This window comes from Notolabrus celidotus, chromosome 8, assembly GCF_009762535.1.
Source record: "Notolabrus celidotus isolate fNotCel1 chromosome 8, fNotCel1.pri, whole genome shotgun sequence".
NCBI classification, from domain to species: Eukaryota; Metazoa; Chordata; class Actinopteri; order Labriformes; family Labridae; genus Notolabrus; species Notolabrus celidotus.
This window is the reverse complement of record NC_048279.1, coordinates 19,327,208-19,347,845: the sequence shown is the minus strand read 5'-3', so window position 1 is coordinate 19,347,845 and position 20,638 is coordinate 19,327,208. Positions and strand designations below refer to the sequence as shown.

Genomic DNA, 20,638 nt, shown 5'->3' with positions numbered 1-20,638 from the left:
TGATGCCTTTTCCAACAATGGGTGCTGCAGCACCCTCAGCACCCCTACTTCCCACGGCCATGCCACCCTATGTCACTTTTTAATCTTAAATATTTGCCAACGTATTAAAAAAGAATCTTAACATTTGACCAGGAGCATTAAACCACATGTCCCAGTGTGCAAATCTCTTTTTTATCCGTGTGCAGAGCGTCCTCCTCCTCCTCCTCCTCCCCCTCCCTGAAGATGTAGACGTGTTTGCACACTGGAAACTGTCGGTAGGAACGCTTGGAGGAAGGGAGCGTCATGCGGGAGCAGCGACAGGGGGTTTTATTTTTTTGAAACGTTGTGAAACATAATCCATCTCAGCAGCAGCAGCAGAGCATTTGATAGAAGCTCGAAGACAAAGAAGCAGCAGAGTTGCTCAGTGTGGAGCTCAGAGCTGAATAAGAGGCTTTGGGAGGACTCGTGCTCGGTTCAGCGTCACCGCGTGTTTTTTTTTTTACCGTTTTATTTTTTTTTTTTCGCGTAAAGAAAACATTTTTTGCAAACCCTCGTGCGCCCTATTTTTGCGCACGAACTACTTTCTGCTGCGTCTTCACTGACAAAGATCACGACCGCTTCTGGATCAAAGCCTTAAACAGTTTCTTACCAAATATAGACACTGTTAATGCTAGGGGGTCCTTGACGGAGCGGAACGGTCCTAGCTGCCAAAGTTTATAATTAAATTCTCAAACCATTTGGAGTTATTGGGTTTCTTTTGACAACTCAATTTGCGTAATTAGCAAATTAACTCTTGTGTTAGTTATTGAAGCAGCTGGAGTTGATCTTCCAATTTGTCTGCATATTGTGGTAGTACCCTGTTGAATTGAATGCGCTCTGACTGCTCTCCACAGAAGCCATTTTTAAGTCTTTAATTTCCTCTGTAGTCATTCACTACTCCACCAGCATCGGACTGCCGGTGCACATATCATTTTGAAGCACACGTATATATTTGTTCCTTTTTGTTCCTAAATCACCAACAATGACTCTCTGTGCGTCTGGGCGCGGTGGATATGCCATGGCTGGGTTTCTGTTGGTCCTTGTGTTAGTGGTTGGATTGGCTGCAGCTGAAGCTGAGCAGACCAAGTCGACCTCGCCGGTCACCCTCCGGACCCTGATCACCGGGTCCTGCCAGGAGGTGCAGCGGTATGCGGAGTCGGTGCTTGGAAGCGGGGTGATCCGTTCAGTGACTGAGGTACGAAAAGGGATTCATGGTTGTTTCTTTGCAACAGGAAGTGGCTTCCTCTCCGTTTTTCCTGTTATACTGGCCTTTTGGTCTAACGTCACTGTTTCTCTATTAATAACGGAACCTCACTAATCTTAAACTTCTAACCCTTTCATCTCTCGCCATTTCTTCACCCCTCACACACATTCCTCTCCTCGTGCCCCTCAACTTGTTAATCTCTCCCCTGATCCCCTCATTTACTCTGCCCTCATTTCATGTCTTCTTATATCCATGCATCACTCCCTTCAACCATACACACACTTTTCTGTCTCCCTGCTTCCACCCTGCTGTGGCTCACTTTTCCCCAGAGTGCAGTGTTGTATCTTGAGTCATTTCTGGGTCAGGAGAACGTCTATACAGTGGCTATGGTAAGGAAAAAAAAAACCTTCTGGGTGTCTCCATGTAGCCTGCCCTGAGTCCTCTCATGTGGCTTCGTTTTAGCTCGTGTCACCCTATAGTTTAGTGCTGAGAGCAGCAGCATGTCTGTGGTGCAGCTGTGGCCCTATGAGTTTTTCATACTGTGGTGATTGCATGAGAAGCCCTAGTATCATGCAGCTTCTGAGCTTGAAGTGATAAGAGTTTGTTTAGTGATGACAAGTTGACTGAAGTTGTTCAACTTGACTCACTTGGTAGCTGTGAATGCAAAGTATAGGGTGTGTGCATGATTTATGAAAGTAAAACCTATTTTATGACTTCTAAACTGAAACACAACTCTCATTCCAGATTCATATCTAGTATGATGCATCTTTCTAGTTTCTCACTATATCTTTCTGGGGAGAAGTTGAAGGACAAAATAGTCATTTAGTGACTTTAATGTTGCGCTTGAGGCAAAAAGTTCTGAAAAAACAGCCTTGTAACATTGAAACATTGTCTAACTCTACAGAACAACTTTTCTTTACTCTGCCTGTCAGGCTTTTAGTTGCTCTGTTTAACTCCTTGAAGCGGTCAGTGTGGTTTTCAGAGAGTTAACGACTTTTGCCTTAAGCTTTTTTTTTGATCCAGCACCTGGGAAAGTTTTTTAGATAATACTCTGCACTATTTCAGCATCATCAAGTTAGAGTTAAATTGCATCAGCAAGTATGGGTAAGCATAGTTTGACATGCTGTCCACACAAAGACATTCACAAAATGTTGCATTTTCAGAAAATATAAAGCTGAAAACAATTGTGGGAAAGTCATTACTTTTTCTTTTGCTACTTTACACCTTAAAAGTCTTTGGCTACATCTTCCTGCCTTTGATTCTAAAGGAAATCAGTCCAAATAAAATCATGAACTTGTTGCATCAGTTGTTAAATAAAGCCTCAAATCCTGAAATGATTTAGTGTGTCATCACTGCTACAGAGTGACAGATGCCTGACTCGTGCTCGGACATACTACTCTGTCCCCATGTACGTTCCAGCGTTTAGTGCAACAGGTGCAGATAAGAAACTTGTCCAACTTACTGGGATATCCTTGACCTTGTTTGACAAGGCTACAGTGTGTATGTGTGTGTGTTTTTTGTGTGTGATTTAGGGAGGTGGGGGGTGGTGAGTAGTGACTGTACAGGAATAGAGAGGGGGCACCGTCCAGCTGTCACTCGCATGCACAGCTGTTTGTTCAAGTCAACAATGCAGCACTTCTTCTGTCTTGAAGAAGAGTTGTGTTTACAGTAATCTTCTTTTTCTTAAAATATCAGTCTTGCTGCTCTTAAAGAAATGACTTATTTTATGCAATGTATTTGACTGTGCCAGCATACTTGTGTGAGATAAAATTCCTCTCTGCATGGTTGTTAATGTGATCAGAATGCTGCTCATTTGTATTCTCTAAAGTAACAAGCCTCTCGACCTTCACTGCAGTTTTTCGAGATGGTGATCCGATTCCTGGCTGAAGGAGCTGCCAGTGGCCTGAACGTTATTGCCGTATACGTCACAGAAATCCTCAGGGTCACAGGGTTCGATGGTAGGTATCAGGATATGTCTGTATTCAGACTTCAATGCATGCTCTACTATTATACTCCCTGTATGTGCAGGATCCTGAAAATAAGAGAGGATCTTTTGCAATATAAGTCTGAAGCACCAGTGAAAATATGCAGACTTGCCACTCCCTCAGGGAATTTGTCTGCCACTCCTTTTTCAGTGTCAGTAGTTGCTACTTAAGCTCTCTGTGTAACAAGGAGGTATTATCAAGCTTCAGTCCTTTATAAAAAGAAGCTTAGCTTTGACTTCCTCTCTCTCCCACAGCTGCAGTGCCCCGCTTCACTCCGGAGGGTGTAGCAGCCATCGCCCAGTGGGGTCTGTTGGCCCTCATTGGCTACTGGGTGCTGACCATCATTCTGCGTCTGTTCCTCTGCGTGGCAAAGCGGGTGTTCTGGGTAGTGAGAACCGTTTTGGCGCTCTGGCTTTTTGGACTGATTGTGACTGACAAGACCGCCACAGCAGAGATCACGGCGGTGCGAGTGGGCGGCCTGGTTCTTGTATGCGTTGTGTTGTCTCTGCTCACTTCAGCCTCTGAAAAGACTTCTACAGTTGAAGACCGCCTGAACTCCCTGGAGGGCCGAGTGAAGGCGGTGGAGAAAAGGAAAGGGGAGTAGTGACCAGAGAGGGTGGAGGGAACAGGCTTTAAAATGGACAAAGGTGATGGCAGTGTTGGATAAGAAAATAGAAACACTGATTGTTTCTGTATGTGTGTCAAACTGTTTTGGGAAATAAAGTAATCTGAGGGATTTTTATTCAGAAATTCTCTTTTTTTATTGCTTTTAGAAATTGCCAAATAATTATAATATATGCCAAATAACACTTGAAATATTTGAACTGATAACTGTAATAAATCACAAAGGTATTTGAAGGCTGCAATAGCAGGACTAGTGTTCAGAGGTCAGATCCTAAAGTGTCTAGCATGATCTTTTACACAAACGCACTAAAAAACGAAAGTTAACATAATTCCATCAGAACCTCTCAAAAAGTTTTCAGGCATGAGGCACTGTGAAAAACTTCATGACACATGGATGTACACTAAGTGACATGACCCGGGTAAAATTCAACTTTACTTTTACTCAACCTGGATAAGAGAGAACAGATAAGAGATGGAGCTGAGGTGGGCTTTAAGCACCCTGGCTTACACTTCCATTGCGCCTGTCATCACGCCTATAATTTAATAAATCTATGAAAAACTCTTAGCAGCAATTTCTTTAGGATGGATGGGTATACATCAAGTGGCAACCTCCGGTCTCAAACTATGAAGCCCATGTGGAAGTTTTATAAACTGCAAATCATTGAGAATCCGCTTGAGGCTGGCTGCAGAAACACCGGAAACCACATAGACACCCATTCAAAAAAGGACGATACTTGCAGCATTAATAAACATGTTTACAGCCTCTATCGGCACACACTGTACGGGGGGGGGAATTTTTTTCTAACGCGACGGTTCAGAAGATATAAGATCACAAGTTTTTACCCAGATCACATGACTGACTTGACTCCCGGTCAGGAACACATAGCTATTGGCTAGGAGGCTCAAACTCTGCCTCTTTACGTCTGGTGCCTTGTTGAGTTACGCATTACCAATATGGCTGCCACCGACGATAGGCTTCAAAACAGCGCTCAGGAACAGATGGGTGACGTCACGGATACTACGTCCATATTTTATACAGTCTATGGATATACATGCATAAAATCATCTGAAGCTGTTTGTATTAATAAAGACATTAATTATCCAACGCATTTTTCTAACAGGCTGTAACACGTTTAATTTTACTGTGAAAATTAGCGTTTTATCATGCTATTAGTTGATATTCGTTGTCTTTCTGAATCAGCCTCAAGTGAACACTCTAGAATCTGCAGTTTTTTGCCCTTCTGCACTGGCTTCCTTTTCTCCACACTATGGTTTCTGTCTGCTGTTTATCAACCATTGTAGTTTAGTTTAGTGTAACTGAGGTAGATGGAAATGTCACTAGTTTTGGACTGTTTGAGACATAAACAAATCTTTGGTTATATTAAAAAACTTTGACCTGCTGGTGGTGCCTGAGGAAAAACAGGACCCCTAAAATAATTCCTTGCGTTGCACTTTTAAGCACATGTAGGCTAACATTTGTTATCTTAGTTTGCACCAAATTGAGCTTTTAGGCAGCATGGCATTTCACTGAATGCTATGCTATGCCAGTGTATGCAAGGCTTACTATACTTTGTTTCAGTATAGAAAACATGTTTATGGCTGAAGGCATCTTAGATGAAATTAGGCTCTATCATAAAATTAATCCACATGAAAGCATTCAATCTCTCTCATGTATCTCTGTCAATTCACTACACAAATCCAGTATCTTAGTCCAGGCTGACCGGACTGGTGGCCTGTGTCTCTTCAGTCCTCTGTGCCTCTTCCCTTTCCCTGTTGCTCAGTCAGCTGGAAGCTTTTTTCATTCTCTGGGTTGACACTAATGATCCTCGCCCCCACTGCCACTCCAGCCGAGTGGAACAACCTGACCTGAGAGCCAGAATTATTCCTGCTCGCTCAGCCTGCAGCAGCAAATCTCTCTGCCCTCCTACTCTCTGCTGCTATGGAGCGCCAACTGAGCCAAATATGAAACAAACTATGTCAACATCTCCCTGCATCATCAAAATAACAGAGGGAGATGTTAGTTTTACTCTGGGCTTTAATTTTTGTTTGATTAGGGTTTTATGTTATGCCTACACATTTGTCAAAGAATTGTCGCTTGACTGCAGTTGCGCTCAGCAATGCAGAGATTTATACATCATTGTTTTGTTTTTCAAGCCTACACTGTTATAGTTTTTTTTCCCTCTCACTGGTTCACAGCTGGTTTAAACGAAGAATCCTTAAAAAGTAGTTGGCATACATAGTGAGTCATTTTGCAGATAAAGCACCAGTTGTTTCCCTCAGAAGTCAAGAGAAAAAAACCTCAGTAAAAAAGAGAGTACATAGGGGCGCTAGTGGCCTGACGGTCTAAGCGCCCCACATACAGATGCTACAGTCCTCGTCGCAGGGGTCGCAGGTTTGATTCCCAGCCGGTCGACCATTTCCTGCATGTCTTCCCCCGCTCTCTACTCCCCACACTTCCTGTCTCTCTTCAGCTGTCCTATCACATACAGGCAAAAATCCCAAAAATGTAACTTAAAAAAAAAAAAAAGAGTAAATTTTAGACATATGCTCATCATGTGGCCAGGAAACTTAGTTTTCCCTTAGCACTTAGCAAGTTCTATTTAACTTGTGAATTAAAAACTATTTGCTCACAAAAACCTGAAATAGGATTAACTATGTGAGGCATGAACATACACAAACTCATAAATCAGTCATTGTGGATTTACCTGTTTGAGTTTGTACGGGCCAAATCCAGATTACAATGTCAATGATAAATGCTGTTTGTCTTTGTCTTCATCTAACCTTCCAAAAGAAAGAGTAAAACACACTCATAATTGTACACTCATTACACTTTGCATTAAAATGTTGCTATTGGGGTGGTGACTTGGCCTAATGGTTAAATTGCGCGCCCATGTAGCGGGTGGGCTGGGTTCGAATGCGGCCTCCCCTCCGCATGTCAGTCCCCCAGTTTCTCACACTACCCACTATCCTCTCCTCTATAAAAAATAAAATAGATAAAGGTGTAAAATGTTGCTATTCCTCAGACTCAATTTAGATTAGGGTTCACAAAACTACAGCTCTAAATTAATCAAGTGAAAGCTTTCAGCTGCAGGGATCTGTTACTGCTTTCGCGCTGTATTATGTTTTGTACAGCTGCTCAGATTATTAGGAGATTTTATAACAACACCTAACCGTAAACCCCATATCTACTTTGATTTGAACCTGGTGGAGAGGATTACCAAATATGTAATTAATCAACTCAGTAATTAGATTAAATTAACTTCAGATTACTTAAATTTAAAGCTGGGGTTGGCAGTCTCGGAAAACTAGCATGAATTTGAATGTAGCATTTCCTCAGGACTCCGTCTAACCCCTCCTCCCTCAGAGCTCCTCCAAAACGACGCCCCCCCCCCCCCCCCCCCCCCCCCCCCCGCTCACATGCACGAGCGCCGCTGACTTGCGACCATATGATGGTGACTGACTCAAAACCGGTCCTCACAATAACATTATCATAGTGAAAGTTAAAAACACAAACAAACATGGCTGCTGTTAGTACTGACAACTGTCATTCTATCATTATCCAGTTGTACCGTTGAGACGATATCAGGAGAAAAGTTATAACACATATAATACTGTAACAGCTCTACTGTTTGTTGAACGTGTTCAGTGTAGATCCTCTTAGTTCCTACAGTGTTGACAGTCAGTGAAGGCATCAGGAGAGGTGTAGTGTGTGCACAGGAGAGAGGAGAGACAAGAGAAGTTCTTCATTCATTCAAACATTGATTGTTGCTTTGTTGGTTGTCGTGATCACGGCCGACAGTGACCGGTTATTAAAGATCAACGTGTTCACGAATCGGCTCGTCATCCCTACAGCGTCCGGACAGACGCTACGAGACATATACATTTTCTGTAGGACTTATTGAATGTCATTAATTCTTCTGCTTGTCAGAGCCCCCGTGGGGAGAGTTTTTTAGACTCTGATCCGGACTACAGTCCTGAGCAAAGCACCTCATCGGGTCAGAGGGGACAGGCCCGAGGTCGAGCGAGAGGGGCAGTCAGTAGAGTCAGGGGAAGCAGCGGCAGGAGACGGGGAAATGTACGCGCAGGAGGCGGGCAGAACGGCAGGACGGGATTTGAATGGTTTACATTTTGGGACCCAAAAAAGGCTGATTGGTTGGTGTTTTCCCAGGTTTACTCTGGCTGTAGATAGTGTATTTTTTCACTCTTTTTTAAGAACACATTATATATTGAATTCCATCAGGACATAAAGATCATTTTAACCAGTATAACAAAAAGTGTATCTAAATCTGATTACCAACCCCAGCTTTAATGTTTTTATGTAATAAGATAACTGATTCTTTATCACTTTTTTCAAAATATTGTTTTAGTTTTCAGTTCAGATTTAGTTTCCATGTTCAAAGCCTTTTTAAATGCATTTAGCATTTAATGTTTCACAGGCTTTTGTCCAATGCATGTGCAACCTACAGCACAAGAATGAGGACTTGAGTTTTTCAGGATCTCTATTGTTAGCAAATGTGTGAACAAATATCCAGTACAGCAATCAGATTTATGACTGCAGTTTATTTCTTGTTTTAATGTCTGTTGAGCTGACTGTCTTCAGTGAACTAGTTGGTATGGTGTGAAAGAAGAATCGCTGTGCTCGGATGAGCTTTTGGCTGTGTGGCAACATGTCGGCTGGGCGGAGCCTGTAACAATGTCACAGATTTACAAGCACGTTATGTTTTCTTACTCAGACATTGATACATTTGAGAAAGAAGTAGAAAGACAAATGATGTAGTAGTGGATTATTAGTTTTAATGCACTTGACACAGTCTGGATATACAACGATGTATATATAAAGTGCTCAGTTATCTAGAACATCTTTTTAAAGGGTTTTTATTATATCCATGTTTGTATGAAAGGGTCCAGTCAGTACTGAGAAAAAACTGTTCCTGTGTTATGTATACAACAGTCATAAACAACATGCAATTCAAAACATTCAAAGGACAGAAATACAATAAAAACACTGAAAACTACATATTTGAAATATGAAAACCTTCAAATGCAGCTCTGTTTGGTGCACGTGATAAAAAAAAGAGACACGCTGAAAGAAGGAAATTGCAGCTCTTGGAAGTTTAGAGGAAGTTTATGGCTTTCATTTGGTGTTTTTGTGACACATCGGTGTTACATAATGCACTTGAGGCACATTGTTGATATGAAACTGGAACTAGTGGTGTTTTATAATTCACAATCACTGTAATATAGTTGAAAAAACATACATACACGAGTGACTCCTGAGAAACTGAAAAGGTTTCAATTCTTTAGTGATATATAAATGTTAGGAAAGAATATATACCTTATCTGAAGTCTATTCTTACTGAAATACACATTACTACTAAGTGTTATGCAAGCAGACCACATTATAGAAAAGACTGCACCAAATTAATCTCAATTGACTTGTCTGCTAGTTAAAACAGTGAGTTTTGCAAAGTCAAGGCAACTTTATATTTATATCATCCCTGAAAGAAATCACAGTCAGCAATAAATGACACAAAACCCTTAAAGTAATCCATTCAGTACAATAAACAACTGAGGAGATTACTACATTTAGAGGTTTTACCTAGTCGCATGAGGTAGTACAATTTTTGAGACATCTCTCACCTCTGAATTTAGAGTGCTTACATTTTATCAATACTCGTCCTCTCAACCATGGCTTTGGCTCATGATCTTAAAGCAGAGTCTCAAGATCAGCTCATGACACTTGTGGCTTAACAGCTGATACCTTAAGAGATAAATCGACATTACAAACAATGAATCTGCTTTGAACGCTGTTATAATATTTGGCACAATGGACCAACATAGATTATGAAAAATATGGAGAACCAGATTTGTCAGTGCTTGAGGAGTAAATGTCTCTTTCTGTTTCAGTTTCCAGTTAAAATCGAGAAAATGTCAGGAACATAGTGTTGAATTTGGGAGAGCCCTTTCTGACACATTAGAAGTTGTTTGAAATCCCTCTCCTGTCTATACAGTAGATGAACAGGGAAAGTCAGCAGTTGGTTAGCCTTAACACTAGAAACAGGTAACTTGGCTCTCTACAGAAGTAATTTAATTTGTTATTATCACTTCTCAGGCTTGATATTAAACTTTTACATTATTTTTGTCTAATTAATTAAACATTAACATTTTCTGTTCACTCAAAATGTTGAAAACTATTCATTAACTTTCAGGTCGAAAATGACAAACAAATTTGAGTGCCTCTTGAAATCAAGGCTTTCAGCGGAAGTTGAGTTTGTCTGAAGTATAAACATAAGAGAAAGGTGACTCTGAACTGAGCGGGGCAGATCCGATGGAGAGCTCAAACCGTGGTCCAGGGTCTTCAGAGGGGACAGGGGGAGTTGGAGCATCCACCTGTGCTGCTGAAGCAGTGACCTGGAGAAGGAGACAGAGATTTTACTATGATTGATTCATTGATGGTATTTTATCTACATGCCTTGCCTACTTTCATCCCCAATTCTCATAGGTTTACAAGACACCATGGGTACAGTTGTACTAGTCCTACAACTCATTACAATGTTGCGTGTTCCTTTTACAAACTGGTCTTAAACACTGCACTTTGGCTTTCCTCCCAGGCTTTGCAGATCAAATCTGCAACAAAAAGGTTCCTCTTCTAAAGCACAACCACATATTTCATGATCATCCAACCAGAGAAAATCTACATTAAAGGGAAAGCATTTTACTAGAAAGTGCATCCCTGAGGCCATCATAGATGGGACAGTAAAACAGAAAAATTAATCTCATTCTCAATGTCACCTAACTCAGATGACAGACAATGTCTGTCTTCCCTGGAGTGGCATTAAACCGACTGGTCTCTAAAGCTAATGGTTAAGTTCCTGAACACAACTCTGCTCAGAACGATCTTTGTTTCCAGAAGGATTGCAATTGCCTGGATTAAAGGGTCGACACAATCCAAATGGTGGATTGTAGTAGCACAAAGTTCTGATTTCATTTTGGTGATGCTTTTGTCCAAAGTAATGTACCTCAGAGAGTGTAGAGCACACATGGAAGGATCTAGACAGGAGCACCATCAGTAAGTGCCACAGAGCTAATGCATTTTTTTTTTTCAGGCAGATAGTTATTATTTTTTTTTTTAATCACTATCCTCAATATCATCAATACCATCAATCACATTAAATACAAAGGTGTTCAGGAAAGAGCTGGATCTATAAGGCTACGTCCACACTGCAAGGCTTAATGCTCAATTCCGATTTTTAGTTAGCCTGTTCACATTACCATCTATAATATGACCTGTATCTGATTCCAGTGTGAACTGTTTGCGGCTCCGAACTGCCCCGCATGCGCAAAAGAACAGTAACAATGACGTCACATGCAGCTGTTTCACAAACATAAACATGGAGGAAGTTAGTATTTTCGCCTTTGTTACAAAGTTTTTGTGCAGAGGGAGCTGGAGAATGAATGACCAGGTGCGGTATGAACCCTCAAGCTTTGCTTGTATGGAAGTGTCACCCCATATATTTATAAGATGCAAGACCTCGCGGTCCCTCCATTGACTATCCTCCATTTTTGCAAGGCTACTGCCGCACAGTGGTGTTTCAAGACCAATTTTACTGGGGGCCAGGCTGGGACCAAGGGTGCTGTCAGAGGGACACATTCAACCCTGACAAAAGAGACTGAGAAGGGCGAGGACTGGCTGAGAACAAACTGGCAAAACATCAGTGCATCCCTCTGTACTAGACATGTATACTACTGTGTACTAGATCAAAATGCAGACTGACAGCAGCTGTTTGGCTGTTTACACTCAACATGAGTCCCTTAGCGCTCTAAGGAACTGGAACCAAGTGCCACATGCATGTGTTCCGTCTGTAACATCGGCGTGATACTGAAGCTTTTTTATTGTATAATATTATTTTGGTGTGGAGGGGGGGCCACAGGGGGGTCCAGGTTTAGTTTTACAGGGGCACTGGCCCCTGTTGGCCCCTCCCCAGAACCGCCACTGCCGCCGCGCAGAATTGTGATGTGTCTCGCTATAAAGTGGCGTGAAAGTATCAAATGCACATCAAATCCGCCTTGGCCGTTCACACTGAGCTCACATTAAAAAAAATCTGATCTGTATCTGATTCAGGACCACATATTGAAGTGGTCTAAATCGGATTTGAAAAATCAGATTTGGTCCAGATTTGAGTGTTCACACTGCCTCTAAAAAATCTGACCTGTTCACTTGACCCCAAAAAAAATCAGATTTGGGCCACTTTTGCCTGCAGTGTGAATATAGCCTAACTTTCTCTTGATGGTTGAAAGGGAATCTGCAGATTGAATGGAGGTGGGTAACTCATTCAGCCACCGGTGAACTACAGAGGAGACGAGTCTAGCTGGCAATTTAGGGGCCTGTTGTGATGGGAGTAACAGGTGTCTGTCTTTGGCAGAGCATAGTGGGAAGGAGGGAGTGTTAACATGAATAAGGGAGTTCAGATAGGCAGGAGCCAAAATTTGACGTGAGAGGTAAATGGCAAGTGGACGGCTACAATAGCTTAGTGGGAATAAACTATACTTTTCAAAGAGAATTCTTTTAATATGAAACACTCAACAACTGTTAATTAACAGACTGTATTATAGGATTCTCTTATCCCCAGGTGTCTCTGTGTTTTATACACTTTTAAATGATATCTTACATTGTGTGCTGCTAGGTGAGATAACTTTGGAAGTCTATAGATACTGGTATATATCTGGAAGGCCAGCTCCAACTTATAGATTGTTAAAAGTGCTTCTAATTTTGGACTAAAAAACAAATGGAGTGGCACTGACGAGGTGCTACATCACAACAAAATCTAGTGTTAAAGGTAACTTGTCCCTGTAGACACAACAGGAAAAGATAGCACATGCTTGATGCATACATTTATGTATACTCATATGACACTGCATGTTAAGGCGGGGAAGTTTGACGGCTAAAAAAGAGGTTTCAACCTTTTGAGGGGGGAAAAAGTTACTTTTTGAGCCTAAGCACTTTTTTGAAGCACTCAAAATGTCAGTTAGATCGTGAGAATAAGAACATTAAAGTCCACAGGGGGTTTGTGTGCATGCTCAGACTAATCAGGTCATACCTCGGAGTAAGCTGGTGGCGCGCTTGTTGGAGGATTGTGTATCTGCAAAGTCAAAGGACATGAAACTTGTCAATGGAGAAGAATGAAACCACCATAACTGTAACATGGCCCTTCTTGTTATTGGAAACCACTTGTATGCATCAAATTGTACAATTAATGCACAGAAATAGTTTGACTTTAATTTAAACATTGCCGTTCCTGCGGTAGAAATTCACTTGTCTTTGTCTTCAGTTAAGATAGCAGAAGAAGTAATATATATTGACACACTTTCAGATGCAGTAATATGCTAACCTAGAGGACTGTTGACTGATTTCTCTGATACGAGATATAGTAAAGTTTCAGGCATAGACTGTATCAATTATGGGTGTAGTCTTACATCACCTATTGGCATTTCAAGATGCACCCGCCTGTCAGTCAACCCAGCCACCTCCCCAAATGGGGAACTCTGCATAATGCTTAGCCCTTAATGGATGAGTTATTAAAGCTGGGGTTGGTAGTCAGATTTAGATACACTTTTTGTTATACTGGTTAAAATGATCTTTATGTCCCGACGGCAATCAATACATAATGTGTTCTTAAAAATGAGCGAAAAAGAGCTGCTATCTACAGCCGGAGTAAACCTGGGAAAACACCAACCAATCACCGTTTTTGGGTCCCAAAATTTTAAACCAACCAAATCCTGTCCTGCCGTTCTGGCCGCCTCCTGCGCCTACATTTCCCCGGCGTTCACTCCCCGTCCCCTGCCTCTGCTTCCCCTGACTCTACTGACTGCCTCTCCCGCTCAACCTCGGGGCCTGTCCCCTCTGACCCGATGAGGTGCTTTGCTCAGGACTGTAGTCCGGATCAGAGTCTAAAAAGCTCTCACCACAGGGGCTCTGACAAGCAAAAGAATTAATGACATTTAGTAAGTCCTACAGAAAATGTAGATGTACTGTAGTGTCCGTACGGACGCTGTAAGGATGATGAGCCGATTCGTGAACACGTGGATCTTTAATAACCAGTCACTGTCGGCCGTGATCACGCCAACCAACAAAGCAACAATCAATGTTTGAATGAATGAAGAACTTCTCCTCTCTTCTCTCCAGCTCACACACTCTGAGTCTACACCTCTCCTGATGCCTTCACTGACTGTCAACACTGTAGGAATTAAGAACATCTACACTGAACATGTTTAACAAACAGTAGAGCTGTTACATTATTATATGTATTATAACTTTTCTCCTGATATCGTGTCACTAGTACAACTGGATAATGCTAGCATTACAGTTGTGAGTACTAACAATAGCCATGCTTGTTTGTGTTTTTAACTTTCACTATGAGGACTGGTTTTGAATCAGTCACCATCATATGGTCATGAATCAGCGGCGCTCGTGCATGTGAGCGGGGGCGTCGTTTTGGAGGAGCTCCGAGGGGAGGGGAAGAGGGGTTAGATGGAGTCCTGAGGAAATGCTACATTCAAATTCATGCTAGTTTTCCGAGACTACCAACCCCAGCTTTAAAAGATGTATCCCTTACGCTTGGTTTGACTTTTCAACACTGAAAGTTGTAGCTTGGTTTTGGGCCACATGAACATTTTTTTTTTAGGAGACAAAGGTCATCATATGTTCAATTCGAAGCCTATAAACTTGTTAAGTTTTATCATTAAAATTAAAGCAGTGATATTAATAATGATTCACACACAAAAAAAGACCTGACAGCAAGTCTACAGTACAGGTAGAGGTTACTTCTTCAAAATACAAAACAATTGCTTACCAGCGGGCGACACGGACTATAAGAAGGCGGAGCGGGGTATAATGGCTCAGAGGGCTGACTGATCTGGTCTCTCCTTGGTCCTACAGGCTCTCTGTTATACTGCAGTTTAAATGAAACAGAAGCACAACAAGAGGTCTTTAGTTTACATTATCGTATTAAATAAGAAGTGTCAATGATCTTTAAGGCAGAATGTGTTCACCGTGGGGAAATTGGTAGCAGAATCAGCATCAGAATCAGGACTATCAGCATCAGGACTATCAGCATCAGGACTCTCAGATCTGTTCTTCTTAGAGGAGCCCTTCTTACCGTGGCACCTCTTGCAGCACTTCACGCAGCAACAGCAGAAGGCCACAACAAGGAAAGCAGTACCACCAATAGAAATGTATGTGGGTGTATCTAAAACAACGGATGCTGAAACAATTCAGAAGATGAGTGAATGTGTTAATAAGATATGAAACATCTGCTGCTTTGCTTTCTGCATCTCAGATCTGAGGTTATCCTGCATTTCTCTTTTTGTATCTCAGGAAATCTAATTCAGATATTAGAAATAAAGATGCAACCCTAAAAACTCCTGTGATGACACATTTTCTCAACTTTAAGACGGCTAAAAATTGATCAATGAATACTGGAGATATCAAAAGTTCCAGACCTGCTTACAGTTTACACAACTTGCAAAATAGGTGCACTTTTTAAAAGATAAGAACAAACAAATACCACAGACTGCATAAGTTTTCACTCATTGTGAGGTCAAAATATTTAGAGCTCCCCCTGCTGACTGGCTGCAGTATAGGTAAAAAACCCTGCCTACCCCACGTTAACAGATAGAACGTTGGGCAAGCTATAAAATTTAAGTACACACCAAATGTTTTTTTCTCAAATATGGTTTCCATCATTATAATTAGTCCTCAATATGCTGTTGTATGTTTATTTTTGTTTAGTTGGAATGAATCATTCAATTTAAAAAGGGGATGTGACGTCATGATTGACAGCTCTGTTGACCAATGTAGGCTCCTGCAGCATTCTTTACTGGATTAGCAGAGTAACCGAGGAATGACGACAGAAAAGGTTACAAAAACTAACACAAAGGTCACTGAACTTTCTGTAGCCATAGATGTCTGCTTCACATCAACACAAGAATCTGTTCTGAGGCAATGAAGTGACATGCATTCTATATACAGTCAATGATGAACACCTGTAAAAACATAGGCAATGTTGTTTTTCTGTCACTTAGCGGTCTTAATGCAGCTGAAAGAAATTTCTGAATCTTTGGATTGATAATGAAAGCATAAGCTATTAATAAACACAATAATGATTCAATCTGAGTCATCAAACACATATTTTGAAACGTAAAGGTTCCTTACATTCAACTTCCAGTGTCAGCACAGAGGCCTTGTTGTCGTGCTGATCCCTGATCTCAAAGCGGCCGTTGCAGCCTGCATTAACGTGTTCAATTGTAATCGAACAATAATATTGCCCCATGTTAATGTCAAACCCTGAACAATCGTGCTCATCTTCATACGTCATGCTCCCCTGAAGAGCTATTGGAATCTCATATTCATCGTTTGGATAGAAGTAAATGTTGCAGAACTCTTTTTTGAGATCGAATCCGAAGGTGAGGAGGTCACCAGATTTGAGAGTTTCAAATCTTGAGAGTGCTGGAAGAAAAAACACAAGACAGAGGATTTTAAAAAGATCTTTCAACCAAAACTCCCACCATCTTATCCCAAGTTGTTTTGTTCCAAATGTTGTCTTTTACAAAGCATGACAGCTCTCATCATGATTTGAGGAATATGCTTTCTTGTTTGATGCAGAGAGCAGGATGAGAAGATTGAAACATTTGAAAATAGCTTATCTGGCTTGATGAATATGGGTGTGAAGTTACAACACCGCCTAGTTCCAAGTTTGAGGTTTAGTCAGGAGTCAAAAAACAAGATAAAGCTCCTTTATGAGGGTGAATTTTCTTTTACTTGTACAGGCCAGAAGTTTCCAGTCTTTGTGCAAAGCTACGCTAACCAGTATGTGTTTATATTTACTGACTACAATATAGGAATGAATCAATTAATTTAAATCTCTGATAAAAAGAAAGTAAAAGAATATCAAAATGATGAGTTGTATCTATCAATTCACAACAATAATAACAGATTTCATTGACTGTGAGATCCTTCCATGTTCTAAAATGTGAGAATAATAACAATTTTCTTATTTTGGCCACATGCACTAAAACCTTATGCAGACTGGCTGAGAAAACTTGGAATCTGCCTCCTGTTCCTAAACTTCCACAATCTGAAAATGAGTATTAATAAATACAAGCGTCAAGTATAAACCTAAAGCCCCTCTTACTGTAACAGGGTGAATCTACGCTGGCTGCAGCTTCTGTACACTGAGAAGGAATACTTTGATTACAATAAACAAGATATGTGTAATGATTAAAGTGAATCTTTCAGAAAAAAAGTGATTTACTGTCATTTTTAATTACATGTGAGACTGTAGAGTGAAAGCCTACTATAGCAATTTGATCAGAGCTATATTTGATATTATAAAGTAAATCTCTTATGTAACATTTGATTTGTAATATTTTGAGTGTTAGTGGGCAGAAAGGATTCATAGACTCCATTTGGACCTGCACATTTTTAGGTTAGAAGTTTTAACTATCCCAGTCTTGACCCTCAAGGGCCATTTAACCAGGAAAGCTAGATGGACGAGACATAATCAGGTGATACTCTAGTGAAATGTTACTTTCAGCTCATAAAAGAGCAAGACTGTCTTGACATAGGAAATAGCAGGAAACAACATGAAAAAATAACTTTAAAATTAAGAAGTAGCCTCACATATGACCTCCAAGGTCTTGGTAGACATATGATTCTGATCTTTGTCTCTCAGTGTGTAGATGCCGCTGTCTCTCTGGGTTACACTATTAATCAAAAAGTATGAACCCTCCAACTTAGTCCTGCTGTCCCCAGTGGCTGGAGGGTCATCCCGGTTCCACAGGATCGTCACAGATGAGCTGTAAGGTTTAATGTGCTTAATGGTGTGAGTCCTCCTTTGTATTCTTATCCTGTATGTTTCCCCATAGTTCACCTCATCGTACGAGAGGCCTGCAGAGAACAGGGGAAAAAGAAAAAGAAACACTTACTACAACCTCGTAAATACATGTTAACAACATGATCTTGGTGCAACTTGAATTCCTTAAATTTGAGCAGAGCAACCTTGCTTGAAGTAACAAACTACAACATTTTTAAATGGATGTACTTAAACCACCACGACATCATATGTACTAACTTTACCTTCACAGTACTGCATGCCATAAATGAGTACCACAATCAGCTGTTTCATTAGTAATTTAACCAAGTGTACTATAAGTTTTAAAAACGGTCTTCTTTCTAACTGCAAACTATTTTTTTTTAATCACAAGAATAAAGATGGTGACCTTCGATATATCCAAGCATCCAATGTCCTGTACAACTCATAAAACTGTGACACCTAACCTTTTAGCCACAGGCGTATCAGCTAAGTCAATGTACACTTAAACATTTCCCACATGCATTATTTTAATAATATATGAAAGTGATAAATATAAAATGATATAGATAAACATTATTTTAGAAAACTATACTGACAGAGATGCTCAATTCCACTTGTTTTTTATGTAAGCAAGCTAGTTTATTATCCACTTTTCCAATTAGGGTAGTTATCTGTTATTTATATCTAAAAACTATTACCCTTAGATCCCTGCTTCAATATTTGTTCATTTAAAAAAAATCAAATTTAACTTTAAGCGGATATGGCAACCTTTCATTGTACATCTGCTTGGGCAGCTATGAGATTTTAGTACTGTAGCTCAATTCTTACTCTACCATAGGATTTTAGCATTAGTTACAAACAACTTTTGTATTGTTTATTTACTGATACTTTCTATCTTGCTCTGTTTTTGTTTATGTCCACTCTTTATCTCCCTTCACACTCATACTTGTCTCTTGGTCCACTTTAGACAATATGGGAAAGGGACATTGACAAAATATTAACCAAAAAAAAGTAGAAATGTGTATATTTGTATGTATATGTATTATTGTATGGTTATTATTATTGTTGTTTAATTGCTTTATTTGACTTATATACATTTTATTTTATTTTTTATTTTAACTCTCTCTATGTGTGTTTGTTTTTGTCTTTGTTTTTTATTTTAGGGGGGATGTTGACTGTCCAGTGTTATATCTCTATTTGTGCATTTGTACACGAAATGTTAGTTTTTTTATTGTAATTGTGAAAAAGCCAATAAACAAAGTTTAAGGTGGTTAGTTAACTACTAGAGGATTAGGGCCACTGAAAAAAATAAATAATTTAAGGTCAATTTTTTTTTATTATTATTATTCTGAGAAAAAAGTCAGAATTCTGACTTTAATCTCAGAATTCTGACTTCAATCTCAGAATTCTGACTTTTTTCTCAGCATAATAATTAAAAAAAAAAGTTTGCCCTTAATTTTTTTTTTTCAGTGGCCCTAATCCTCTTCCGTACCTAACAAAGATATTAAACACACAGCTAATGATTTCAAGAGTTAATAAATGTAAGACAGTAACTTGATCTATTTTATTTTTAATATACCTTAGATTTGTTTTCCACCACTCTTACAATTGTTGCATTTGATCAGCTTGATACATTGTGTAAAAAATACACTTTTAATTACCCCAAGAGTAGAGCTCTTATCATAATATGTCTTCTTACCCTGCCAGATGCCAAGATAAACACTTTGAAATCACTGATTAATTAAGGTTAGGAACCATTACACGTTATCCTCCCTGAAGCTCGTAAGGCCTAACTACAGCTATATAGTTGCCTTATTACTGCAATCTGTCAACGTTACCACAATGTATGAACAATGTTACTTACTTACCGAGTATTTATACGCGCACAATGTTATTTTCACTCACCTAAGGAAAGGGAGGCACCCAGCAGCAACAATACTATCATCTTCTGCAGTAGCTGTAAACACACAGCCTCGTAAAACGTCGTCGACCAGATCAACACACCATACGATACGTTTGTAGTTCTTTAAGTCATTCCTGTCACCAGGAGAATACACGCACTGTCCGACACGCACAATAACTCAAGGTCGCAGAATAATCCCCGTTTTGAGCACACTTTAGACCAGGTTTAGTCAAGACGTGGTCTGTAACTCGGACCATCCCAACAGGGCCAAATATTTTTTGTCTGCAAAGCCGGAAGCTGCAGTCTCAGGACCCGCAATTCAGGAACCGTATCTCGGGGACACACGTGTTGTATCAGCTGTTACTGTGAGGTAAAGGGTTGGGGTTGCAGACCCTAAAGATAGCACACTTACACACTTTGGACCACAAAAAGCAGCCATTGGGGGTCCGGTGCACTGGGGGTTGCCATCGCAAACAGTCTTTGAATTGCGGTCCCAGAAATGCGGTCCTGAAACTGCAGCGTTTGGTCTGCGGACAGATACGTCTACTCGTGGTGAGTTCAGGGACAGTCGGAAAACACTGCCATACGCCCTAAGAGATAAGAGATAAGATAAGATATACTTTATTTGTCCCCCATTGGGGGAAATTATTTTGTTACAGCAGCTTACAACATGGGACAGGGGAATACAACAATGTACTAACATATTTAAACATATAATAACAATAGTAATAGCAATGACAAGGGTAAAATATTATAAAATAAAATAAAATAAAATAAAGTAAAATAGAATCAAATGGAATAAAATAAAATAAAATAAAATAAAATAGAATAGAATGAAATGAAATAAAATAAAATAAAATAGAATAAAATATGGCAACTATTACAGATGTATACACACTATGTACACTTCTATCTGATAAATAGATAAGGTAAGTTATTGCACAATAAAAATTGCATCAGGTTATTTAAAAACAAACATACACAGTATGAAAAACAATGCGATTCAGATGGATACAGTAGTTATTTGTGAATG

The 20,638-nt window shown here is 40.0% G+C and overlaps 2 protein-coding genes across 3 annotated transcripts; one reads left to right on the top strand and one right to left on the bottom strand.

Moving 5' to 3' along the window:
* The first annotated feature begins 202 nt into the window (after window positions 1-202).
* On the top strand, window positions 203-3,957 carry LOC117817437 (transmembrane protein 109-like). The gene is made up of 3 exons (XM_034690151.1): window positions 203-1,213; window positions 3,078-3,180; window positions 3,462-3,957. The coding sequence occupies exons 1-3, from the start codon at window positions 1,001-1,003 to the stop codon at window positions 3,809-3,811; spliced, it is 666 nt and encodes a 221-aa protein (XP_034546042.1). The 5' UTR covers window positions 203-1,000; the 3' UTR covers window positions 3,812-3,957.
* Window positions 3,958-8,605: 4,648 nt separating this feature from the next.
* On the bottom strand, window positions 8,606-19,964 carry LOC117817987. 2 transcript variants are annotated; one of them, XM_034690816.1, is made up of 7 exons: window positions 19,608-19,960; window positions 17,510-17,776; window positions 16,043-16,336; window positions 14,881-15,092; window positions 14,682-14,780; window positions 12,930-12,971; window positions 8,606-10,242 (listed from the first exon to the last, which is right to left on the bottom strand). In XM_034690816.1, exons 1-7 carry the CDS (start codon window positions 19,645-19,647, stop codon window positions 10,087-10,089), a joined length of 1,110 nt encoding a protein of 369 aa, XP_034546707.1. In that variant the 5' UTR covers window positions 19,648-19,960; the 3' UTR covers window positions 8,606-10,086. The 2 variants fall into 2 exon arrangements, with proteins under 2 accessions (XP_034546707.1, XP_034546708.1); XM_034690817.1 differs by lacking the exon at window positions 12,930-12,971 and having other exon boundaries at window positions 19,608-19,964.
* Window positions 19,965-20,638: the final 674 nt, after the last annotated feature.